The 18858-nt window shown below is 54.4% G+C and overlaps 2 protein-coding genes across 3 annotated transcripts; one reads left to right on the top strand and one right to left on the bottom strand.

Moving 5' to 3' along the window:
- The first annotated feature begins 6981 nt into the window (after nt 1-6981).
- On the top strand, nt 6982-10732 carry GDF15 (growth differentiation factor 15). The gene is made up of 2 exons (XM_038566826.1): nt 6982-7323; nt 8635-10732. Exons 1-2 carry the CDS (start codon nt 7041-7043, stop codon nt 9273-9275), a joined length of 924 nt encoding a protein of 307 aa, XP_038422754.1. The 5' UTR covers nt 6982-7040; the 3' UTR covers nt 9276-10732.
- A 2174-nt stretch (nt 10733-12906) lies between these two features.
- Nucleotides 12907-17254, bottom strand: LRRC25 (leucine rich repeat containing 25). Of its 2 annotated transcripts, none has more exons than XM_038566828.1 (3): nt 17107-17254; nt 15705-16495; nt 12907-13348 (listed from the first exon to the last, which is right to left on the bottom strand). In XM_038566828.1, the coding sequence occupies exons 2-3, from the start codon at nt 16484-16486 to the stop codon at nt 13237-13239; spliced, it is 894 nt and encodes a 297-aa protein (XP_038422756.1). In that variant the 5' UTR covers nt 16487-16495; nt 17107-17254; the 3' UTR covers nt 12907-13236. The 2 variants fall into 2 exon arrangements, with proteins under 2 accessions (XP_038422756.1, XP_038422755.1); XM_038566827.1 differs by having other exon boundaries at nt 17049-17245.
- Between the last annotated feature and the right edge of the window lie 1604 nt (nt 17255-18858).

The following is an 18858-nucleotide window of genomic DNA, read 5'->3' as shown; positions in this document are numbered from 1 at the left end:
AGGCAGAGACACAGGCAGAGGGAGAAGCAGGCTCCATGCAGGGAGCCTGACGCGGGACTCGATCCCAGGTCTCCAGGATCACGCCCCAGACCGAAGGCAAGTGCTAAACCACTGAGCCACCCAGGGATCCCCAATTTTTTTTTAAGTAGGCTCCATGCCCAACATAGGGCTTGAACTCATGACCTGAGATTGAGAGTTCAATGCTCTTCCGACTGAGCCAGCCAGGTGCCCCAAGAGCTACAAACATGTCTTTTGTTTTCTTAATGAGGTGACTTTTGGAAAACACCTAACTGTGGGAGTAGGGAATTTAACTTTCGGTCCCCCCAACCCCCGGCCTGAGGGGGGCTGGAGGTTGAATCAGCCCCCAACTGCCAATGATTTAATCAGTCATGCCAATGTGATGAAGTCTCCATAAAAAAACCCCAAAAGGTGTGGTGTTCTCCGGAGAGCTTCCAGGTTGAGCAACATGGAGATTTGGGGGAGAGGGCACCCCTTCCCACATACCTTGACGTATGCATCTCTTCATTTGGCTCCTGATTCATATCCTTTAACAGTCTTTGTAAAAAAAAAAAAAAACAGGGAATCCCTGGGTGGCTCAGCGGTTTGGCGCCTGCCTTGGCCCAGGGCGCGATCCTGGAGTCCCGGGATAGAGTCCCACGTCGGGCTCCCGGCATGGAGCCTGCTTCTCCCTCCTCCTGTGTCTCTGCCTCTCTCTCACTCTCTCTCTCTCTGTCTATCATAAATAAATAAATTAATTAAAACAAACAAACAAACAAACAAAAAACAGTCATCTAGTGAGTAAATGGGCTTCCTGAGTTCTGTGAACCTCTCTGGCAGAGGAACCGAACTCAAGGAGTGGGTTCTGGGAGCCTCTGATTTATAGCCAGTCTCTCAGGACCACAGTTAACAACCTGGACTTGCTCTGGGCATCTCAAGTGGAGGCAGTCTTGTAGGTCTGAACCCTGAATCTGTGGGATGCGACACAGGTAGGTAGTGTCAGGATTAAGTTGAATTATAGGACATCTGTCTGTCCTGGAGAACTGTTGGTGTGCGGTAGCCTAACTGCCTCCCTGCCCCACACATTGGAAATTGGGTGAGGTATACTTTTTTTTTTTTTAAGATTTTATTTCTTTGAAGGAAAGAGTGCAAGTGAAAGAGCAGGAGCAGGGGGGATGGGCAGAGGGAGAAGCAGACTCCCTGCTGAGCAGGGAGCCTGATAAGGGATTCGATCCTAGGACTGTGGGATCATGACCTGAGCTGAAGGCAGACTCCCAACCGACTGAGCCACCCAGGCACCCTGGGTGCGTTATACTTAATAAGAAATGTCCGGAGCAGGCAAATCCATAGACAGAAAGCCGATTGATAGTTGCCAGGGGCCGGGGGAGGGAGGAGACGTGACGGGTCCTGGGGACGAGGTCTCCTTTTGCAGTGATGGAAACGTTCTGGAAAAGACAGAGGTGATGGCGGCACAACCTCTACGTGCCACTCAACTGTTCACTTGGAAGTGTTGAACTGTCTGTTAATTTTCTGTGAAGCCTCCACCTGACAGTCCTCCAGGTGAGCTAGGGGGTGAGTGGAGATGATTGCAGAGAAATCCAGGCCTCCAACCTTGGCGTCCCTGGGGACCCAGGTCTTGTGATACTAAGACCCAAAGTGGTGCCCTAGCTTCATCAGGAGCACATCCCCGGAGCCAGGCCCTGCTGTGACCTCTTGAGTGTCTCATCTGTACACAGGGGTGGGCAGGAGATGCTTGCCAGGCCGGGGTGAGTAAGTTCAGACTACAAAGTTTGGTGCTGCAGTGTCCATCCCCGCTGAGAGAGCAATGATCACAGCCCTGCCTGGGCTGGACCCAACACCGTCCCGATGCTCTCTAATGCTGCCGATGCCCTGGGGGCTACTGCTGGGCCATGCCCTATCCCATGCCCAGGTGCCCCTCCAGACCTTCTCAGGACCCTCCAAAATGTAGTCCAGTCTGTATGTCCCCAGATTCCAGAAGTTGCAGAAACACCTCAAAGACACCCTGACCATGCTGCTGTTGCACTTGACTCAAACCCCAACTGCATCCTAAAGTGTGAGTGAAGCCCAGAGACCCCCCCCGGGGCAGTCCCCACCTCTAACCAGTGGTTCCTTGTCTTAGAGACCCAGTCCTTCTCCATGTGGGAGCCCAGCTGGAATAGCCCCATCCCCCATTGTTGACCAAGGAAGGAGCTAGCAGTTTCATTTGTGGCCAGAGTGAGGCTCGGCCAACATGGGATTGTTATAGCCCCATCCTGATCACAGATGGGGAAATTGAGGCTCAGAGGGGCCGGCAACTCTCCTGAAAATGCACAGCACCTGCGGAACCCAGGCAGGCAGGCGCCAAGTGGCCATGACTCTTGCCCTTGGCGGGCGGGGAGGGGGGGTATGCATGTGGGGGTGGGGGAAGGTGGGAGAATCTGCTCAGGTTGGTTTCAGATTTGAGGTAATCGAGGACCAAAGACTGCTAAAGTTGCCAGCAGAAGGTGCCCTGGAGAACTGGGCTACCTAGGATCCCGGCGGAGGAGTTTGGGGCAGGAGAAGTGTGAGGCTCTGAGGAGTTCTCAAAACCTCCTTGGTCTCCCCTGTGCTGTGTATTTCCAAGTAAACCTCTGTCCTCTTGGACAGAGAGTAACCTGCTAACGAGGCCCTAGAACCACAGGCCCACTCTGCAGTTATCCCCAAGACCTGGACCTGTCTGGTAGGGGAGATGTCTAGGGATCCTGAAGGTCCAAGGCATCTAGAAACTGTGCAACCTGTGTGGCCTGGCACACCAGCACATAGGAGGCCCACAAGTGGCCGGTTGTTCTTTCTCCCCAAGAAACCTCCAGGCTAGCATCTCCTCTGCCCATGAGAAATCCTGCTTTTCTGGGGCCCTACTCCTGCTGTCTCTGATGGCGCTAGGCCCACTGTGAGTCCTACAGTCCTTGAAACGCCATGGGGGCCTGGGAGTCAGCATTTTGTTCAATCTGGAGGTAGCATCCAGGGCCCTGGAGCACCAGATCCACCGGAACGACTGGGTGGAAACCACGTGGGATATGTCTCATAGCCTGGCCATTATGTTGCCACTTTGGCTCCAGGCCCACAGGTCAGAGTGGCGGCATTTCAGGTGAGATGTGCACTTGGTAACGTTCATACCTTGAAACTTAATTCCTAACAGAGGCTGGGTGCACATTCCAACAGACCCTTGTCCCCTGACTCACTCAACTGCCTATGAGTCCTTCTTACAACCCTGGGAGGGGGTGCCATTACCACATTTTACAGACAGGGAAACTGAGGCTCATCTGTCACAAGCTGAGGGTTGAGGGCTCACAGATCTCAACGACTCCAGTCCAGCCTTTAGCTGTTCCTTCTTCCCCAGATCCATTTCTCTTCCTCTCTGTCTTCACCAAACCTTCCTTCAGCTGCCCAGAGCCTGGCAGAAGTGCCTGCTTCTCCAAGACGCATGGGGCACAGAGAAAGGGGATGAGATGGGAAAGAGAGAAGCAACCCCAGGCTCTGGGAGGTGGCCCTGGCTCCCCACTGGTAAGGGTGTAAGGGGTAGGGTCTGGGGCAAGTGGCTCTCGTGGCCGACACACACGCCTGGTCTTGAGGAAATTCCAGAGAATGCCAGTTTGGAATCGGCTCTCTGTTCCCAAGGCCTGCGGTATCCCCAAGCACTACAGGAGGCTTTGGGGGAACAGTTGGCTTTCTGTCTGCCCAGGGCAGGGGGCACCTGGTGCGTTTCTGGGGCTCCCTTAGCATTGCAGGTTTCTAGCTCGTCCTAAATCTCTCTTTGGGGGAAATCTTTCCTGCTGCAGGTGACTACATCTTCTGTCCCCGAGGGACGGCCTGGCCCTTGCACCCTCTGGTTGCCTTCTCTCTGACGCCCAGAGTTCCATGAGTGCTTGTCACCATACCGGGGACCCCCAGGGTCTGCTGGATTTTGTCCAAACGACACCCCAGAAACCAAATAAAACAGTTGAGGGATCCCTGGGTGGCGCAGCGGTTTAGCGCCTGCCTTTGGCCCAGGGCGCGATCCTGGAGACTCGGGATCGAATCCCACGTCGGGCTCCCGGTGCATGGAGCCTGCTTCTCCCTCTGCCTATGTCTCTGCCTCTCTCTCTCTGTGACTATCATAAATAAATAAAATTTAAAAAAAATAAAATAAAATAAAACAGTTGAAATATGTGATTTTTTGCATGGCTTTGTGAGAGGTTAGTGTCCATCAGGGGTCATCCTCTGCCTGGGGACGTCAGTGGACAAGGGGGCCCAGAATCACCGGGATTTCTGTCTTTGGTCTGTGGCAGATGTTATGAGCATGCTGAATTAAGAATGATAAGATTTCTGGGGCACCTGGGGGGCTCAATCAGTTAAGCATCCAACTCTTGATTTCAGCTCAGGTCATGATCTCAGGGTGGTGGGATGGAGCCTCGCATCGGGCTCTGTGTTCAGCGCAGAGTCGGCTCGTCTCTCTCCCTCTGCTTTTCCTCTCTTCCTCTGCTTTTCCTGCTCTTCCTCTCTCTCACATAAATAAATAAAAACTTAAAAAGAAAAAAGAATGATAAGATTTCTGTACTCAATGTTCTCCTTCCTCACAACACACTGCCTTTGTTCTAATGCACAGAGAGCTTGTATAACTTGCCTATGGTCACAAAGCAAAGTGGATGGCGCTGGGATTTGAATCATGCTCCGGCTGGTGCACAGCATGTGCAAACGTTCCCACAACCCTGACACAGAGAACCATAACCACCTTTTACATATGGGGAAACTGAGGCTCTGCCGTTTGATGCCCTCTGTCCCACGTGTCACAGCCAGGGGGAAGTGGGCCAGACCGTCAACCCAGGCCACCTTCTTTGGAGCTGACAAATGTCCAATCTGCTGGGAGCTGGATCAGGAAAAACTCTTCATGAGCCTTTGAAATTTGGAAAACAAACAAAACAGTCCTAGACAGAGGGAACTTCAGAATCCTCTTTTTTTTTTTAAAGACTTTATTTATTTATTCATGAGAGACACAGGGGGCGGAGGGCAGGGAGAGACACAGGCAGAGGGAGAAGCAGGCTCCATGCAGGGAGCCCGACGTGGGACTCGATCCTGGGTCTCCAGGACCAGGCCCTGGGCTGAAGGCAGCACTAAAGCGCTGAGCCACCTGGGCTGCCCATGAATCCTCAGAATCCTATCACTGGCCTAGAAATGCCAGGAAAACAGATGGCCATCCAGGAGCTGGACACACGTGAGGTCTCCAGTGTGGAGCTGCTCCCTACAACCTAACACACCTACTCGCTCCTCTTGGTGTGGTTCCGTTGTTCAGTAATGGAAAAGTGTCTTAGCAGTGCCTGCAGTGTGGAATTTAGGGAATGTTGGCATCTGGCCATTACTGATCGTGCAGGGATGCCCTACGAGGACAGCACCTCCTTTGCCCCATCTACCCCAAGGTCAGGTCAGGTCTAGGTAGGGGTGGCTCATGCTGACCTGTCCTTACCAATTCGGATTACTCAGCACTCTGGCTTGCCTTCCAGGCCGGGCCTCTGCAGAGGTCACAGCAGTGTGTCTGCAGAGCGGCCCAAGCTCCTGGTCAGTCCACATCCTTTACTGACCACTTACTATGTGCGTCAAGCTGGTGGGGCAAGAGCCCCATCTTCCCAACAGCCCCTGTCGGGATGGAGGTGCCAGCAGCAGAAACCAGTGTGTTTACTAAGCATCTGAATGTCCGGAGCATCATGGAGGGAGATTGGGACACATAGCCTAGCATAATCCCCCGTAACAGAGGCTGAGATTGAGTCTCAGGGGGGCCCAAGGCTTGGCTGGGCTCACATGGCCAGTGGGTGCGTGCTGAGGGTGGGGGGAAGCCTGACCCTGTTCCTCCAGTGGAGACTTGCTGGGTGCCCCTCAGCAAGTCCTTGTACCTCTTGCCTGCACACACTCTGGTCACACTTTACACATCCCCTCGATCTGCTTCACACTGAGCTTCCCCATCTTCTCTGGGGTCAGGAAGCTAGAAGCGGGCACACTGGGCTGGGGCCAGGGGTCCTGAGCAGTGGAGAAAGATCCAAGGGGAAGACCTGGGTCTTTCTGGGGCACTGCTTGCCCCTCCACCCTCTGGTGGCTGGACCTGACACCAACCCTCCCTGCCCTGAATCCCAGCACTCCGATTCCCTACCACCTCTGCTCTGGGCCCAGCCAAGGGACTGGGTCCCAGAGTAGCTTCATCTCTGTCTGTCTTCAAAGGGCCTCCAGTATAGGGCAGACAGAGCCAAGCACAGATATTCCCAGTGCTGTGAGGTCAAGGCTGGGCTAGGGGAAAGGATAGGGGTGGGGAGCACCCATCTGAGCCTGGGAAGGTAGTGTTAGAGAAGGCTTCCAGGAGGAGGGGGTTTCTTAGTAAGGGTTTGAAGGATGGGTAGGAGTTCCTCCACAGATGAGGATGAGGGACTGCAAACACACCCGTTAATCACATACCTCCTATGTGTCTGGTCCTGTCCTTCATACCTCATTTGAACTTCTCTGCAGTGAAAGTCTCAGTTCTCATTTTCCAGGTGAAGAAACGGAAGTGGGATGGAGAGGACTGACTTGCCTACAGTTGTATTTTCTGGCTCCTTTGATCCTTTTCTCCTCTGCTTCCTTAGTTTTTCAAAATCTTCAGTCTTTGACTCTAACCAGGAAGGGAGAGGGGGAATCCCAGGAGGAGGAAGGCCACCTCTTGAACTCTTGCTGTGGGATGTAGCATATAGAAATATCTTTTTTGACAAAAGATATTTTCCCACCAGTCCACCAAGCTGGAAGGAAGTCCCCATTTCATAGAAGATGCTACTGAGGCTCAGAGAGGCTTCTAGGGGGAGGGTACCCCCCGTTCCCCAGGAGAACCCCCCCAGAAGGGCCTCCCCCTGAAAAGCAGCCCAAGACTCAGCCAACTCTGGTCCCTGGAGTGTTTACTCTGCACCCAGGGCGGAAGGGACCAGCCAGGCGGGGGCGGACAAAGTCCGGGGATTATAAAGGCCAGTCCAGCGGCGTCCGGTGGCTCAGTTCAGAGCTCAGCGAGCACCGGCATGCCTGGACAGGGACCGGCACCAGCACACTGCTCTCCCATGCTGGTGATACTGGTGATGCTCTCCTGGCTGCCTTCGGGAGGCGCCCTGTCTCTGGCCCAGGAGCACCTCCCCGCCTTTCCAGGACCCTCAGACCCGCACTCCAGTACCGACGTGTCCAGAATCCAGGAGCTTCGGAAACGCTACGAGCACCTGCAGACCAAGCTGAGGCTGAACCAAGGCTGGGCCGATTCAAACCCTGACCTCGTCCCTGCAACTCGAGTCCGGATACTCACTCCAAAGCGTGAGTGAAATCTAGGAGCCCTCGGCCCCCTGAGCAGCTACCATCATCTAACCAATGGTTCTGAGTCATAGGGGCTCAGGCCTGCCACTGAGCCTCAGTCTCCCCACCTGTGAATCGGACAAGAACATCTCCCCTTGGGGCTGACAGTGGGGGGGAGGGCGGCGGGCGGGGGGCATGTGGCCCAGTTTACGCCCGAGACAAGATGAGGGTTTGGCTAAAGTGCGATGTTACAGATCGCAGATGGGGAAACTGAGGCCCAGAGAAGCTAGCGATTCTTTTTGAAAACTCTCAGAGCCTGGAATTCCCAGAGACTAAGTCAGGCAGCGGCGGGGGTGGTGCGGGGAGGAGGGGTCCTTGTCTTTGGATGTAAGGGCTGGGGGAGGGCGCGCAATCCCGGAGAAAGGATGCAGAGAGCGGCGGAGCGGGACGAGAGGAGCGCAGCCCGCCGATAGGTGGAATCTGCCGGTACCCGTTCCAAATCTGACGCAATCCCTTGACACCGCACTGCTAAAGCCGCACGTGGCATGTGCCTTAGGGAGGGAGGAGATATTTTCTCGCCATCCGCAGAGGATCTAGGGGGAGGAGAGGGAAGGAGATCTGGGCTACGCTGGAAACTGGGAGGGGTTAGGGGAAGAGCGTCAGGCCAGAAGGGAGCGCTGCTGTCTCGCCCTAATCCTACTAGTGCTGGGAGACTTCAGGTAAGCCTCTTGTCCTCTCTGAGCCTAGTGACCCAGTCCCCGGCTTCAAAGCCTGGTCCCCCCAGTATCTCCAATACCTGTACCAGCCTATAGGGATCTGTGAATCCCGGGGAGCCAGGTAGTCCTTCATTTCTCAGATATAGAAACCAAGACTCAGAGAGTTGAAAACACAGTAGCTAGTCGCATCCCCAGCCCCAGGCACTTGGTAGGCCTTCAATAAAATGGTCTTGACTGCCAGAGGAGGCAGAACCAGTGTTTGGATCTTAGTCCCTCCAAATATCAAGTATATATTAATTCCTGCAAGTATTTACTAAGCACCTACTGTATGCCAGATATGGTAGCGACCAAGCAGACAGAAATCTCTGCTGAGGGGATGCAATAGGGGAGATGAAATGATACACAATGAAATAAAATAGTGCCTATTTTAGGCGGGCTAGAGAGGTATGTAGCCTGCCGTGCTGAGATGCAGGAGAACAGTGTGCTTGGACGAGGAAGCAGCTTGTGCAAAGGCCCTGCGGTGGGATGCAGCTTGGCGTGTGGGAGAAAATGGGCACTCCGCGCCTGGCGCACAGTAGGCCCGTGGTTGACTGACTGGCCTTCCTCTCTCCCTCAGTGCGACTTGGGCCGCGAGGCCACCTGCACCTGCGCATCGCCCGGGCCGACCTGACTGCGGGGCTCCCCGCAGCCTCCCGCCTACATCGGGCGCTGCTCAGATTGTCCCCGACGGAGCCGAGCTCGTGGGACGTGACGCGGCCGCTGCAGCGTCAGCTCAGTCGTGTAGGTTCCCGGACGCCCACACTACGCCTGCGACTGTTGCCTCGGTGGGACCGGTCGCGAGCGTTGCCTTCTGCACGTCCGCAGCTTGAGCTGCACTGGCGGCCACGCGCGGCCAGGGGGCGCCGCAACGCGCATGCGCACGCCCGGGACGGTTGCCCCCTCGGGGAGGGGCGCTGCTGCCGCCTGCAAAGCCTGCGCGCGTCGCTCCAGGACCTGGGTTGGGCCAACTGGGTGGTGGCGCCCCGCGAGCTGGACGTGCGCATGTGTGTAGGCGCGTGCCCAAGCCAGTTCCGGTCGGCTAACACGCACGCCCAGATGCAGGCGCGCCTGCATGGCCTGAACCCCGACGCCGCGCCTGCGCCGTGCTGCGTGCCCGCCAGCTATGAGCCGGTGGTGCTCATGCACCAAGACAGCGACGGGCGCGTGTCGCTGACGCCCTTCGACGACCTCGTGGCCAAGGACTGCCACTGCGTGTGAGCGCTCCCGGTCTTTCACTTACGGCTCGCGAGCAATGGAGGTGACCCCAGAGACCCTGCCTGTCGAATGGGCTTGTGGGGCCTGAGATTCCCGACTTCCCACCACTGCTATCTATACTCCATCCCGCCCAAACCTCTGTATTTATACGTTTGTATTTATTATTAATTTATTGGGGTGATCTTGGGGATTGGAGGGTTGGGGAGGGCTGGTCTGACGGTGTGCCTTTATTTAAAACTGTGGTAATAAAAATGAAGGTGTCTGACCTGAGCCCCTTGGTGTCCAGGATGAAGCTGGTGACTCTGGGAAGAACCTTCCCTTCCCTGGCCCCAGTCTCACAGGGGACCTGGTATCAGGGTGAGTGGAACTGTTCAGGGAATGCGTGCTGGAGCGTTCTGGGATGTCAGGCAATCAGATGGTGCTCATGACACCGATGCACCCAATGACACCCTTCTCTCTGTTTCTGCTTCTCTAGCTCCCTGTTCTCTGTTTCTGAGACTTTCTGCGTGTCAGGCTCACCCATATCTCATCTCTCAGTATTCCTGTTTCTGTGCCTTGTCTCTATCACTGCCCTGCTGTCTCTCCTTGCTTTGGAGTCATCCTTCCAAACACAGGCAGCCCAGATCATGTCCATCTGCCCCCAACCTAGAAGAGTTCCATCACTTCTGTTTGTGGCACCTCCCTCCATGTTAATGGTACCTCTATTTTTTGTATAAAAAGAGCAAGGGTGGGGGCCATGCCCTGTGCTGCTAAGGCAGCTGGGAGTTCCAGGGCTCCACCCATGCTTAGTTTTCCCCAGCCCGCAAGTGACGGCATGGTAGCCATCCCCCACAGCGGCTCACTGGTGACCACCTGTGCCACTTGCGTTCCATTTCCAGTAACAGTTCCTGCAGAAGTGCAGAGTGTCCCGGGGAAGCCATCCCTCACTACCCTGGCTGACCCGGGTTACTGGTGGGCAAGCTTCTCTTTTGGGAAGTGCTGTTCATGCTCCTGTTCATGGCTACAGTGTTGGAGTCCCCAGGACCCTTGGGATCTCTCTAGGACTCTAGCGGCAAGATCACCTGTGACTTGACTCTGGAAGCTATGAGGAAGCAGCTTGGTGGCCAGCCTGCAAAGCCAACACCCAGCCCCAGGCTGTGGCCATCCCCAGCCAACCTGCCTCAGGAGGCACAAGGCTTATCAGAGCTCTTTTCCCCTTTCTTCCCGTCCCCTCCCCCTAGACCAGGCAGGCTGCAGCAAGCAGAAGCAGTTGGGTTCTTTTATACTGAAACAACAAAACACCAAAAAGGAAGTTGAGAGAACCCCACTCTTTACTATCCAAGCTACAGGCAAGCTTTCCTGACACCCTGTAATTGTGTGCCTTGCACCAAGTGGAAAATAAACTCCAAGCAGCCAGTTAAAGAGAGAGAGGGGGAAAAAAAAAAAAACAACACAGGAGGAAATAAATACATTGTGAAGAACATTTTCATGCACAGGGCATCTCTCATCTTATATAGCCTTCTTACTTAGGATCTTGGAATCCCTAAGATATTCTAAGTACCCCCTCTCCCCACACCCACCTGCCTATCCACCCTGAGAATCTCAGAAAGGAAACATTAGGGGGAGGGGGGGTCTTGGGGACAGAGGCCCTATTTCCGGCAGTGAGATGTGTCCCCTGTGAATGCCGCCACCCAGAGGCAGACAGGAATGATTATGGGTGTCCCTGAATATTCAGTGAATGCCTAGCTTTTTCCCAGGCCTCGACTGGGTACTCAGGACACAGAAGTAACAAGACAGGCAAAAGCATTCCATTTGCACTCAGTTGACTGAGGAACACAAATGAGTACAAAGATAAATGATAAGAAAGCGGTCGGGGCACCTGGGTGGCTCAGTGGTTGAGCATTTGCCTTTGGCTCAGATCGTAATCCCAGGGTCCTGGGATTGAGTCCTGCATCAGATTCCTTGTGGGGAGCCTGCTTCTCCCTCTGCCGATGTCTCTGCCTCTCTCTCTGTCTCTCATGAATAAATACATAAAATCTTAAAAAAATAAATAAATAAGAAAGTGGTGGACTGCGATATGATTTGTGCTGAGGAGTCAACCCAGGAAATACATCAATGAATGGAGGCAGAGGCGATTGACATGGTTGGGGGAGGGGGCCTTCCTGAAGATATGGCATCTGAACCTGGAGGTTCAGACCTGGAGGAAGAACAGGACTCCGGGGAGAGTTGGGGAATTGGCATTTGAGGATGCCAGAACAGCAGGTGCAAAGGCACTGGGGTGGGAATAAGCTCAGCGTTCAGCAATAAAAATGTTGTAGATGGGACCAGAGAGCTGGGTGAGGGCAGACTCCACCAAATCTCCTGGGTGGTAGTGGTGAGGGGTGTGGGTGTGTTTGAAGAGCCATGGGCAGATGCGAAGGGGTAGGAGCTGGGAGTGTTGGGATCTGATTAATGCTGGAGAAGGAGGAAGACAGATGGGGGCAGGAGTGGGCACTTGAACAGTGTCTAGAATGGGGATGCAGGGGTTCAAGGAAGCTAAAGACCCTTATAGGTCTCCCCTCTCCCACCCCATCTCAATGACTTGAGATCATTCTCAAGTGTTGGGGACCCCAAGGGAACCTCAAAATTAAACTTGATACCAGGGTCACCCAAAGCTAACAGATGCCATATAAGCCTCTCCCCCAAATATCAGCTGTTGCTTTTGATGAACATTTGTGTTGCCCACGTGCCTTTCATACCTCTCAGCTGCTGCTTACCAGGCTGGTCCCCCTGCCCAGTAGGCGTGTCCTCTCCACTTCTCAAACAGTTACACGTCCTTCAAAACCCACTCCAGATTCCCCTCTTACACACAGCTTTTTCTAAACTCCTTTGTTCATCTCCCTCTGGAACCCTGGCCCCATCCCAGGCTTGACCGCTCAGGACTGAGGGTGTCTGTGTCCAGCTGTCTCCCCTAGATTGGAGGGTTGGCAGGAGCCAGGCCAGGAGCAGCTGAAGGAAACCCAGCTGAGGCATGAGTTTGAACAAACTCTTGAAATACACGGAGCATTGGGAGTGATTAACTCTGCCTGCAGAGGAAACAAGAAAGCTTCTGAGTAGAGTGGCATTGAACCTGGCCTTGCAGGACGAGTTAGGATAGCTCAGCATATTAAAGCTAAAACAGCTGCCAAAACTAATTCTAATTGCCTTGTCGTACAGATGGGGGATCTGAGGGCCTGTTAATGGCAGAGTCAGGACTTGGACCCATGCCTCCGTGGGTATGGAGTTCTACACCGGTATCAAGATGTTTAAGAGTGAGAAAAAGGGGATGGGGATGGCATTCTGGGCAAAAGGAATGGACAAATGAAAACTTTAGGAGCGAGATGGGCTTGGTGGTGAGGAGGCCTAGGCCAGAAGGACAGAAGAATGGGAGAGGGCAGCGAGGTGGGCAGGGTGGAATCATGCAGGCCTCAATTACCAGACTGAGGTCCTGGGGGCCATGGGGAGCCATGGAGGGTGTGTGAGCAGGGGAGGGATACAGTCCCATTCATAAGTTGTAATGACCCCTCTGGGGTTTGTGTGGGCTTCCCTGGGGGCTGAGCCTCGGAAGTCTTAGAGATCCGGTTTGGGGATCTTAGGGAATCCTCACCTCAAGGAACCCACTCACCCTGAGCCAGCAGCCTTGTCAGCCCTGCAGTGTTTATTGAGCACGGCCTAGACACTGACAGGAAGGTGACGATGGAGTTCACAAATTGACCTTGTTACCCCCATGCTGGGGCCTCTCCTCTTCCCCTTCCAGCAGCTGAGGGAACTGAGAAGCAGAGTGGGGGCTGGAGAGGGAACTGCAGAACCTCTCTGGGGCCTCAGGGATGGTCCTTCCCTGTCCTCATTCCTCAGGTTTGGGAAGACTGAGGCCAGGGAAGAGCCAGAAGGCCGCAAGTCACCTAGAAGGCATCATGCTGGAGTTCGGGGCATCAAAGGCTCAGCACCCGGGGAACACATACTCCTCTTAGTCCAGCGGGCCCCGGTACACGGACTGCAGGTTGCAGTAGACAGGCTGGGAGGAATGGTCGGGGCCCTCGTAGTTCATGTAGAAGTCGCTGTCCTCTGATGAGTGAACCCTGTGGAGAAAGAGAGATGTGAGGGGAGGAAGGACTCAGAGGGTAGGCATGTCAGCTTTGAGAGGTAAAGAAAGTTCTGGGCGACTGAGTCCCTTCCTACATTTACATATGAGGAAACTGAGGCACGGAGCAGTGTTCTCCCAGCCTCCCAACCTTCTCTGAGGAAAGGAGGTGGGGGCCAGAGATTCAGGGAAGATTCCATGGATTTAGCATTATAACACTGTGGTCCAAGGACCTCAAGTCCATGATTGAATTATTTTCTTCCTTAAAGTTGAGGCAGTTGCTCATTTTTTACTTTAAAATCTACACTTTGGTTTCTTTTCTTTTTTAAAAAATTTATTTTAAGATTTTATTTATTTATTTATGAGAGAGAGAGAGGAGAGAGATTGAGAGAGGCAAAGACATAAGCAGAGGCCTCCTGCAAAGAGCCCGATATGGGACCCGATCCCAGACCCTGGGATCACGCCCTGAGCCAAAGGCAGATGCCCAACCACTGAGCCACCCAGGCATTCCTCTTTTCTTTTCTTAAGATTTTATTTATTCATTTGAGAGAGCGAGAGCGCATGAGCAGGGGGGGAGGCAGACAAAGAGGTAGAAGTAGACTCCTTGCTGAGCTGGGAGCTGGACCCCAGGACCTGGAGTTCATGATTTGAGCCCAAGGCAGACGCTTAACCATCAGGTGCCTCCCCACCATCCACCCTTTTTTTAAAGATAGACTTCGATTTCCTCTTGAAAAATCAGAAGCTCTAGTCACACCAGCCACATGAACGCAAGTGGCTAGAGCCAAACTAGTATCCCTTCAGCTGGGAAATGTTTTTACTAGGTTCTCCGAAGCAACTGACTTTGCGGCCTCAATATAGAAATAAATTTCTGAGTCTCAGTTTCCGCATCCATAGAATTGACCTGGGAGGAGGTAGCTTCTTAGCAATGTCTAGCTATGTATGGTGGACAAGAACTCCACCCCCCCACCCCCCACCCCCACGTTTCGGGGAAAAGCTCTCCTGCCTCTGGAACATCCTAACACTACCCTGGACTCCTCTGGTGACAAAGGCTACTTTGGGCAAGTGGAGTCCATCATTCATTCATGCTTTAGAATGAATCACTCCAAACACATAAATGCTCGTATAGAGATAGACAGGACTGGGAGTCAGGATCTGTTTCCTACCTCTGCTTCGGACTCAATGTGTGACCTTGGGCAAGTCCCCCCTCTGCCTCCCAGGGGGCCTCCGTTTGTACAAGGAAAATGTATAGTGGGAATGGCAGATCCAATTCTAAACAATGTTTTTGGAGGAGACTGGTCCTAAGGCTTTGGTGACAGCGAGGCAGAGGGGAGCATCACAGCACGAGCTGCCTTAGTGGGTCTAATTAGTGCCTTCAACTCCCTCCGGACCACTTCTGCTTTTGAGCCGTATTTGCATCTGTTTTGCATATTCTCCTATTTCTCACCAACAGCTTCCCCTCAGCCTCCCCACTTTGTGGATTTCCCTGCCCACACCCATCCATGACCCTGTTCCATTCCTGCTCAGATTCCCTCAGCTCTAATGTTTTGCCTTCTCAAAACCGATTCACAGGAGATTCTCCATTCTCCTCCACCTCCAGGCCTTTGTCCCGGCCTGTGCTGTCCCCTGCAATTCCTTTCATTCCCTTATCCAGCCTGGAAAAGTTGAAGCCATCCTTCTAAGTTCAGCCAAATCTAGACGTGTCAGGGCTTTGGGGGGGGCGGGAAACACAGCTTTCTTAGCATCTCATGTGTCAAAGGGACATGTGGAGGGGCGCCTGGGTGGCTCAGTGATTGAGCGCCTGCCTTTAGCTCAGGTCATGATCCCGGGGTCCTGGGATTGAGTCCCCACATCGGGCTCGCCACAGGGAGCCTGCTTCTCCCTCTGCCTGTGTCTCTGCCTCTCTGTGTGTGTCTCTCATGAATAAATAAATAAAATATTAAAAAAAAAAACAGAGGGACCTGTGGGAGGGGAGCCATCCCCACTGTATAAAGACTGAAACAGAGGCTCAGAAATAGCCCTGGGTCACACAGGATCTGAGCTTAGACCACTGACTATTGTTGCAATGCCCCTACTCTGCCTGGAACACTTGCCTCCTCTCTCCCCATACTGGGCAACCAGAAACTCAGTTTGCGGGTCAGGAAGGGAAACACTTGTCTCATATACAGGAATTCGCTTAATTCTTATCCCAACTCTGTGAGGTGGAGCTGTTATTATTCCCATTTTACAGGTGAGAAAACGGAGGCCCTGAGGTAAAACTACTTGCCCGAGATCACACAGACTACAACAGGTAGCCCAGGGGTTTGAACCCCGGCCATCTGGTTCCAGAGTCTTGGAGGTAGGTGTGAATCACTCACCCATTTTCGGCCCACTGGTGCCCGGCATCTGGCTGGCCCACAAACACATTCTCATAGTCGGGTGTGGAGAGTCTGGGCTGGGCAGCCGCCGGGGGCTTAGGGCTGAAGCCCCGGCTACTGTACCTTGGCTGCTTGCCAGCCACAGACCTAGAACCATCCTGAGCAGCCCACGTTTTGTCCAGGTCCCGGGGACTGGCCGTCCAGCGTCCCCGGAATCTCCAGGCCAGACCTAGGCCAGCAATGGTGAGCACGAGGAGCAGGGTTCCACTGGCCACCAGTGCCACGATGGTCAAGGACAGGCCAGAGGAGCAGCTAGCCGCCAGGAAGGCAGACACATTGTGCCAGGCCCCAGTGGCTGTGTCCTGGCACTTCGGAGGCTCTTGGCCAGAGCAGTTGTTCTGTCGGACCTGGTGCCAGGATTTTAGGACACAGCTGCAGTCAGCCTTCAGGTCAAGTTGACAGAGCATAGCCAGGTCCGGGTCCACGCGGTCCAGTGAGTTGTTTGTCACATCTAGGACCTGCAGCTTTTCCAGGAGTTTAAAGAAGAGCAATGGTAGCTCTTGAAGATTGTTGCCAGACAGGTCAAGGTGAACCAGGTTCCTGGCCTGCAGAGACTGGTTCTGGGGCAGTCTGAGGCCTTGGCCACTGAAATTCAGGCATGTGGCCGTGAACTCCATGGTCCAGTTCACGTCCCCGGAGGACACGTTGCAGGAAAGCGCTTGGCTGCCTGGATTCTGCAGCAGCAGTGGCAACAGCAGCATCCACACCAGGGAGCCCTCCATTCAAGCAACCTAGACAGAGAGACACCAGAATCTAAGCCCAGACCTTAGCTTGTGGTCGCCTCGCCCTCACCGCTCGTGTTGTATTATTGTCATTGTCGTCGTTGTTGTCTCAGAGTGGCTCAGGCTGCTTCTGAAATGGTACAACGCAGGCCCTCGCTCGCCACCTCCCTGGCTGGCTCCGGCCTCTGCCTCAGTCGCCCCCTCTGGGGAATGGGTACAGAATCCCAGTGCCCGCCGGTCCTGGGAGGCCAGAAGACCCGGCCCAGTCATCCCCTCCCCTTCTCCCAATGAAGCCCCTTCGGGTCAATTCGCCCATTCCTCAAGCGTGTCCCCCTCCCCCACGCCCGAATATTTCGGGCACCCTCATTGGCCAAAAGGAGACCATATGCAAAATAAGCGGTTGCCCCGGAAACGGCGGGGTCACCGGCCCGCTAATTCTTTCTCCCTGGACTGCGGGGTGCTGCGAGTCTTGGGCTGGGGTCGGACGCGGCTGCTGAAAGGAACCCCGTCCGCTCTGGCTTGAGGTCTCTGCCCGGACCCGGTTCTAGTGCCCCGGTCCTACCTTTCGGGTCCCACCGCCACGCTGTTGCCTGGGCGGCGCGGGAGCTCGCGGAGCTCACCTGGACGCGGGGGCCGAGGTGGTCAGCACCCGCCTCGGATCCGCGTGGCCCGGGGCGCTCCTCGGCTCAGGATCTGCACCCAGCGACTCAGGGGAAGAGGAACTGGTGTCCGGGTGCAATGCTGAGGGGAAGAATGAAGACACAGAGACCCGCCCCCCTTCAAGGCCTCAGGCTCGGGATTCTCACGGGAGGGGGAGGGGCGACCTGCTTCTCTGTTGCTGGAACCCAGAGACTGCATGTCCCCCATTAACACCCCGACAGACTGCTACCTCATCAACTCGCTTCCTGGTTGTCAGCTCAAATTGACGCCCAACCCACGCATTCGTATGTTGGTTCATTCAACCAGCGCCGGTGCTGGACTTCCAGAAGGCCTGAGTGTGGCCGGGTTCTGGTGGAGCACCCAGTCTTCAGAGAGGTCACAGCGGGACACAGACACACCCAGTCCAGTGGAGTCAGGTCAGGTCAGAGGGAGCGACAGAGTCCAGGAAGGCTTCTTGGAGGAGGAAGCATTAGGATTGGGGCTTAAACACGCGAGTAGGGTTTTGCCAAGGATTCCCAAAACCATGCCTTTGACTCTCCAAGCTGCTAGCCTCCCCCACAGACTCAGAGCTCCTGCTCCATACAGCGCTGCCTCCCTGCTGGAGGGGGCTGTGAGGAGGGTTCCCTGGGGAAGGAAACGTTGAGTCTGGGGCTGAGGATGAGTCACAGGAGCTGGCAGAAAAAATGCATGGCAGATTCCAGGCAGAAGTCACAACAGGAGCAGAGGCCCTGCAGCCATGGCTGGATGGGTCAGTGTGTTTAGGAGTGGAGTGGCTGGAGTGGGCAGACCAAGAGGAGGAACTGGTGGTGTGGGCAGGGGGTGGGCAGTGCAGGCCTCAGAAGCCAGGCTAAGGAGTGGGGCATTATTCCCAGGACCATGGGGAACCAAGGACGACGTGTGAGCAGTGGAGGGGTGTCCTGTCAAAATATTCCCCCAGGCAACCCGGGTGGCTCAGTGGTTTAGCGCTGCCTTCAGCCCAGGGCCTGATCCTGGAGACCCAGGATGGAGTCCCGCGTCATGCTCCCTGCATGGAGCCTGCTTCTCCCTCTGCCGCTCTCTCTCTCTCTCTCATTAATAAATAAATAAAATATTTAAAAAGAAAATATTCCCCCAGAGTGAACCAGTCTTGGAAGTGGGGGACCTGAGGAAGAGGCCAGAGTTCCAGAGGAGGAGGAGGGGTGCCTGAGTCAGACCCAGAAGATAATAAGAGTAGATTAAGAAGGGTGGGCTAGGAGAGGGTCTCAGCCTCACCGGGGTGTCCTGGTGTCAGGAAGACCAGGTTCGAATCCATTCCAGACCCTGGCCCACTGTGCAACTTTAACCACTCTGTGCCTCAGTTTCCACATCGGTAAAACGGGATAAATGCTAAGAGCCTTCTCCTTGACTGTGGGAAGCTACAGTTCACTCCCTGGTGCTTTCTGGTCTCCTCAAACTGTGCCCCTTTCCATCTTCAAACTCAGAGGAATGACCAAAGGTTTTGAACTGAGACTATAGAAAGTTGAAAATTGTTGCTTCAACACACTCAAAAGTACTCATTCTCTCTCTCTTTTTAAAAAGATTTTATTGATTTGACAATAGAGAGAGAGCACAGTGAGGAGGGGGTGGCAGGCAGAGGGAGAGGGAGAAGCAGGCTCTGCGCTGAGCAGGGAGCCCAATGCAGGGCTTGATCCCAGGACCCCCGGACCATGACCTGAGCTGAATGCAGATGCCTA

The sequence above is a fragment of the Canis lupus genome, chromosome 20, assembly GCF_011100685.1.
Source record: "Canis lupus familiaris isolate Mischka breed German Shepherd chromosome 20, alternate assembly UU_Cfam_GSD_1.0, whole genome shotgun sequence".
Classification (NCBI taxonomy): Eukaryota; Metazoa; Chordata; class Mammalia; order Carnivora; family Canidae; genus Canis; species Canis lupus.
The sequence above is the reverse complement of the archived record's forward strand: the minus strand, read 5'-3'. Positions and strand labels throughout refer to the sequence as shown.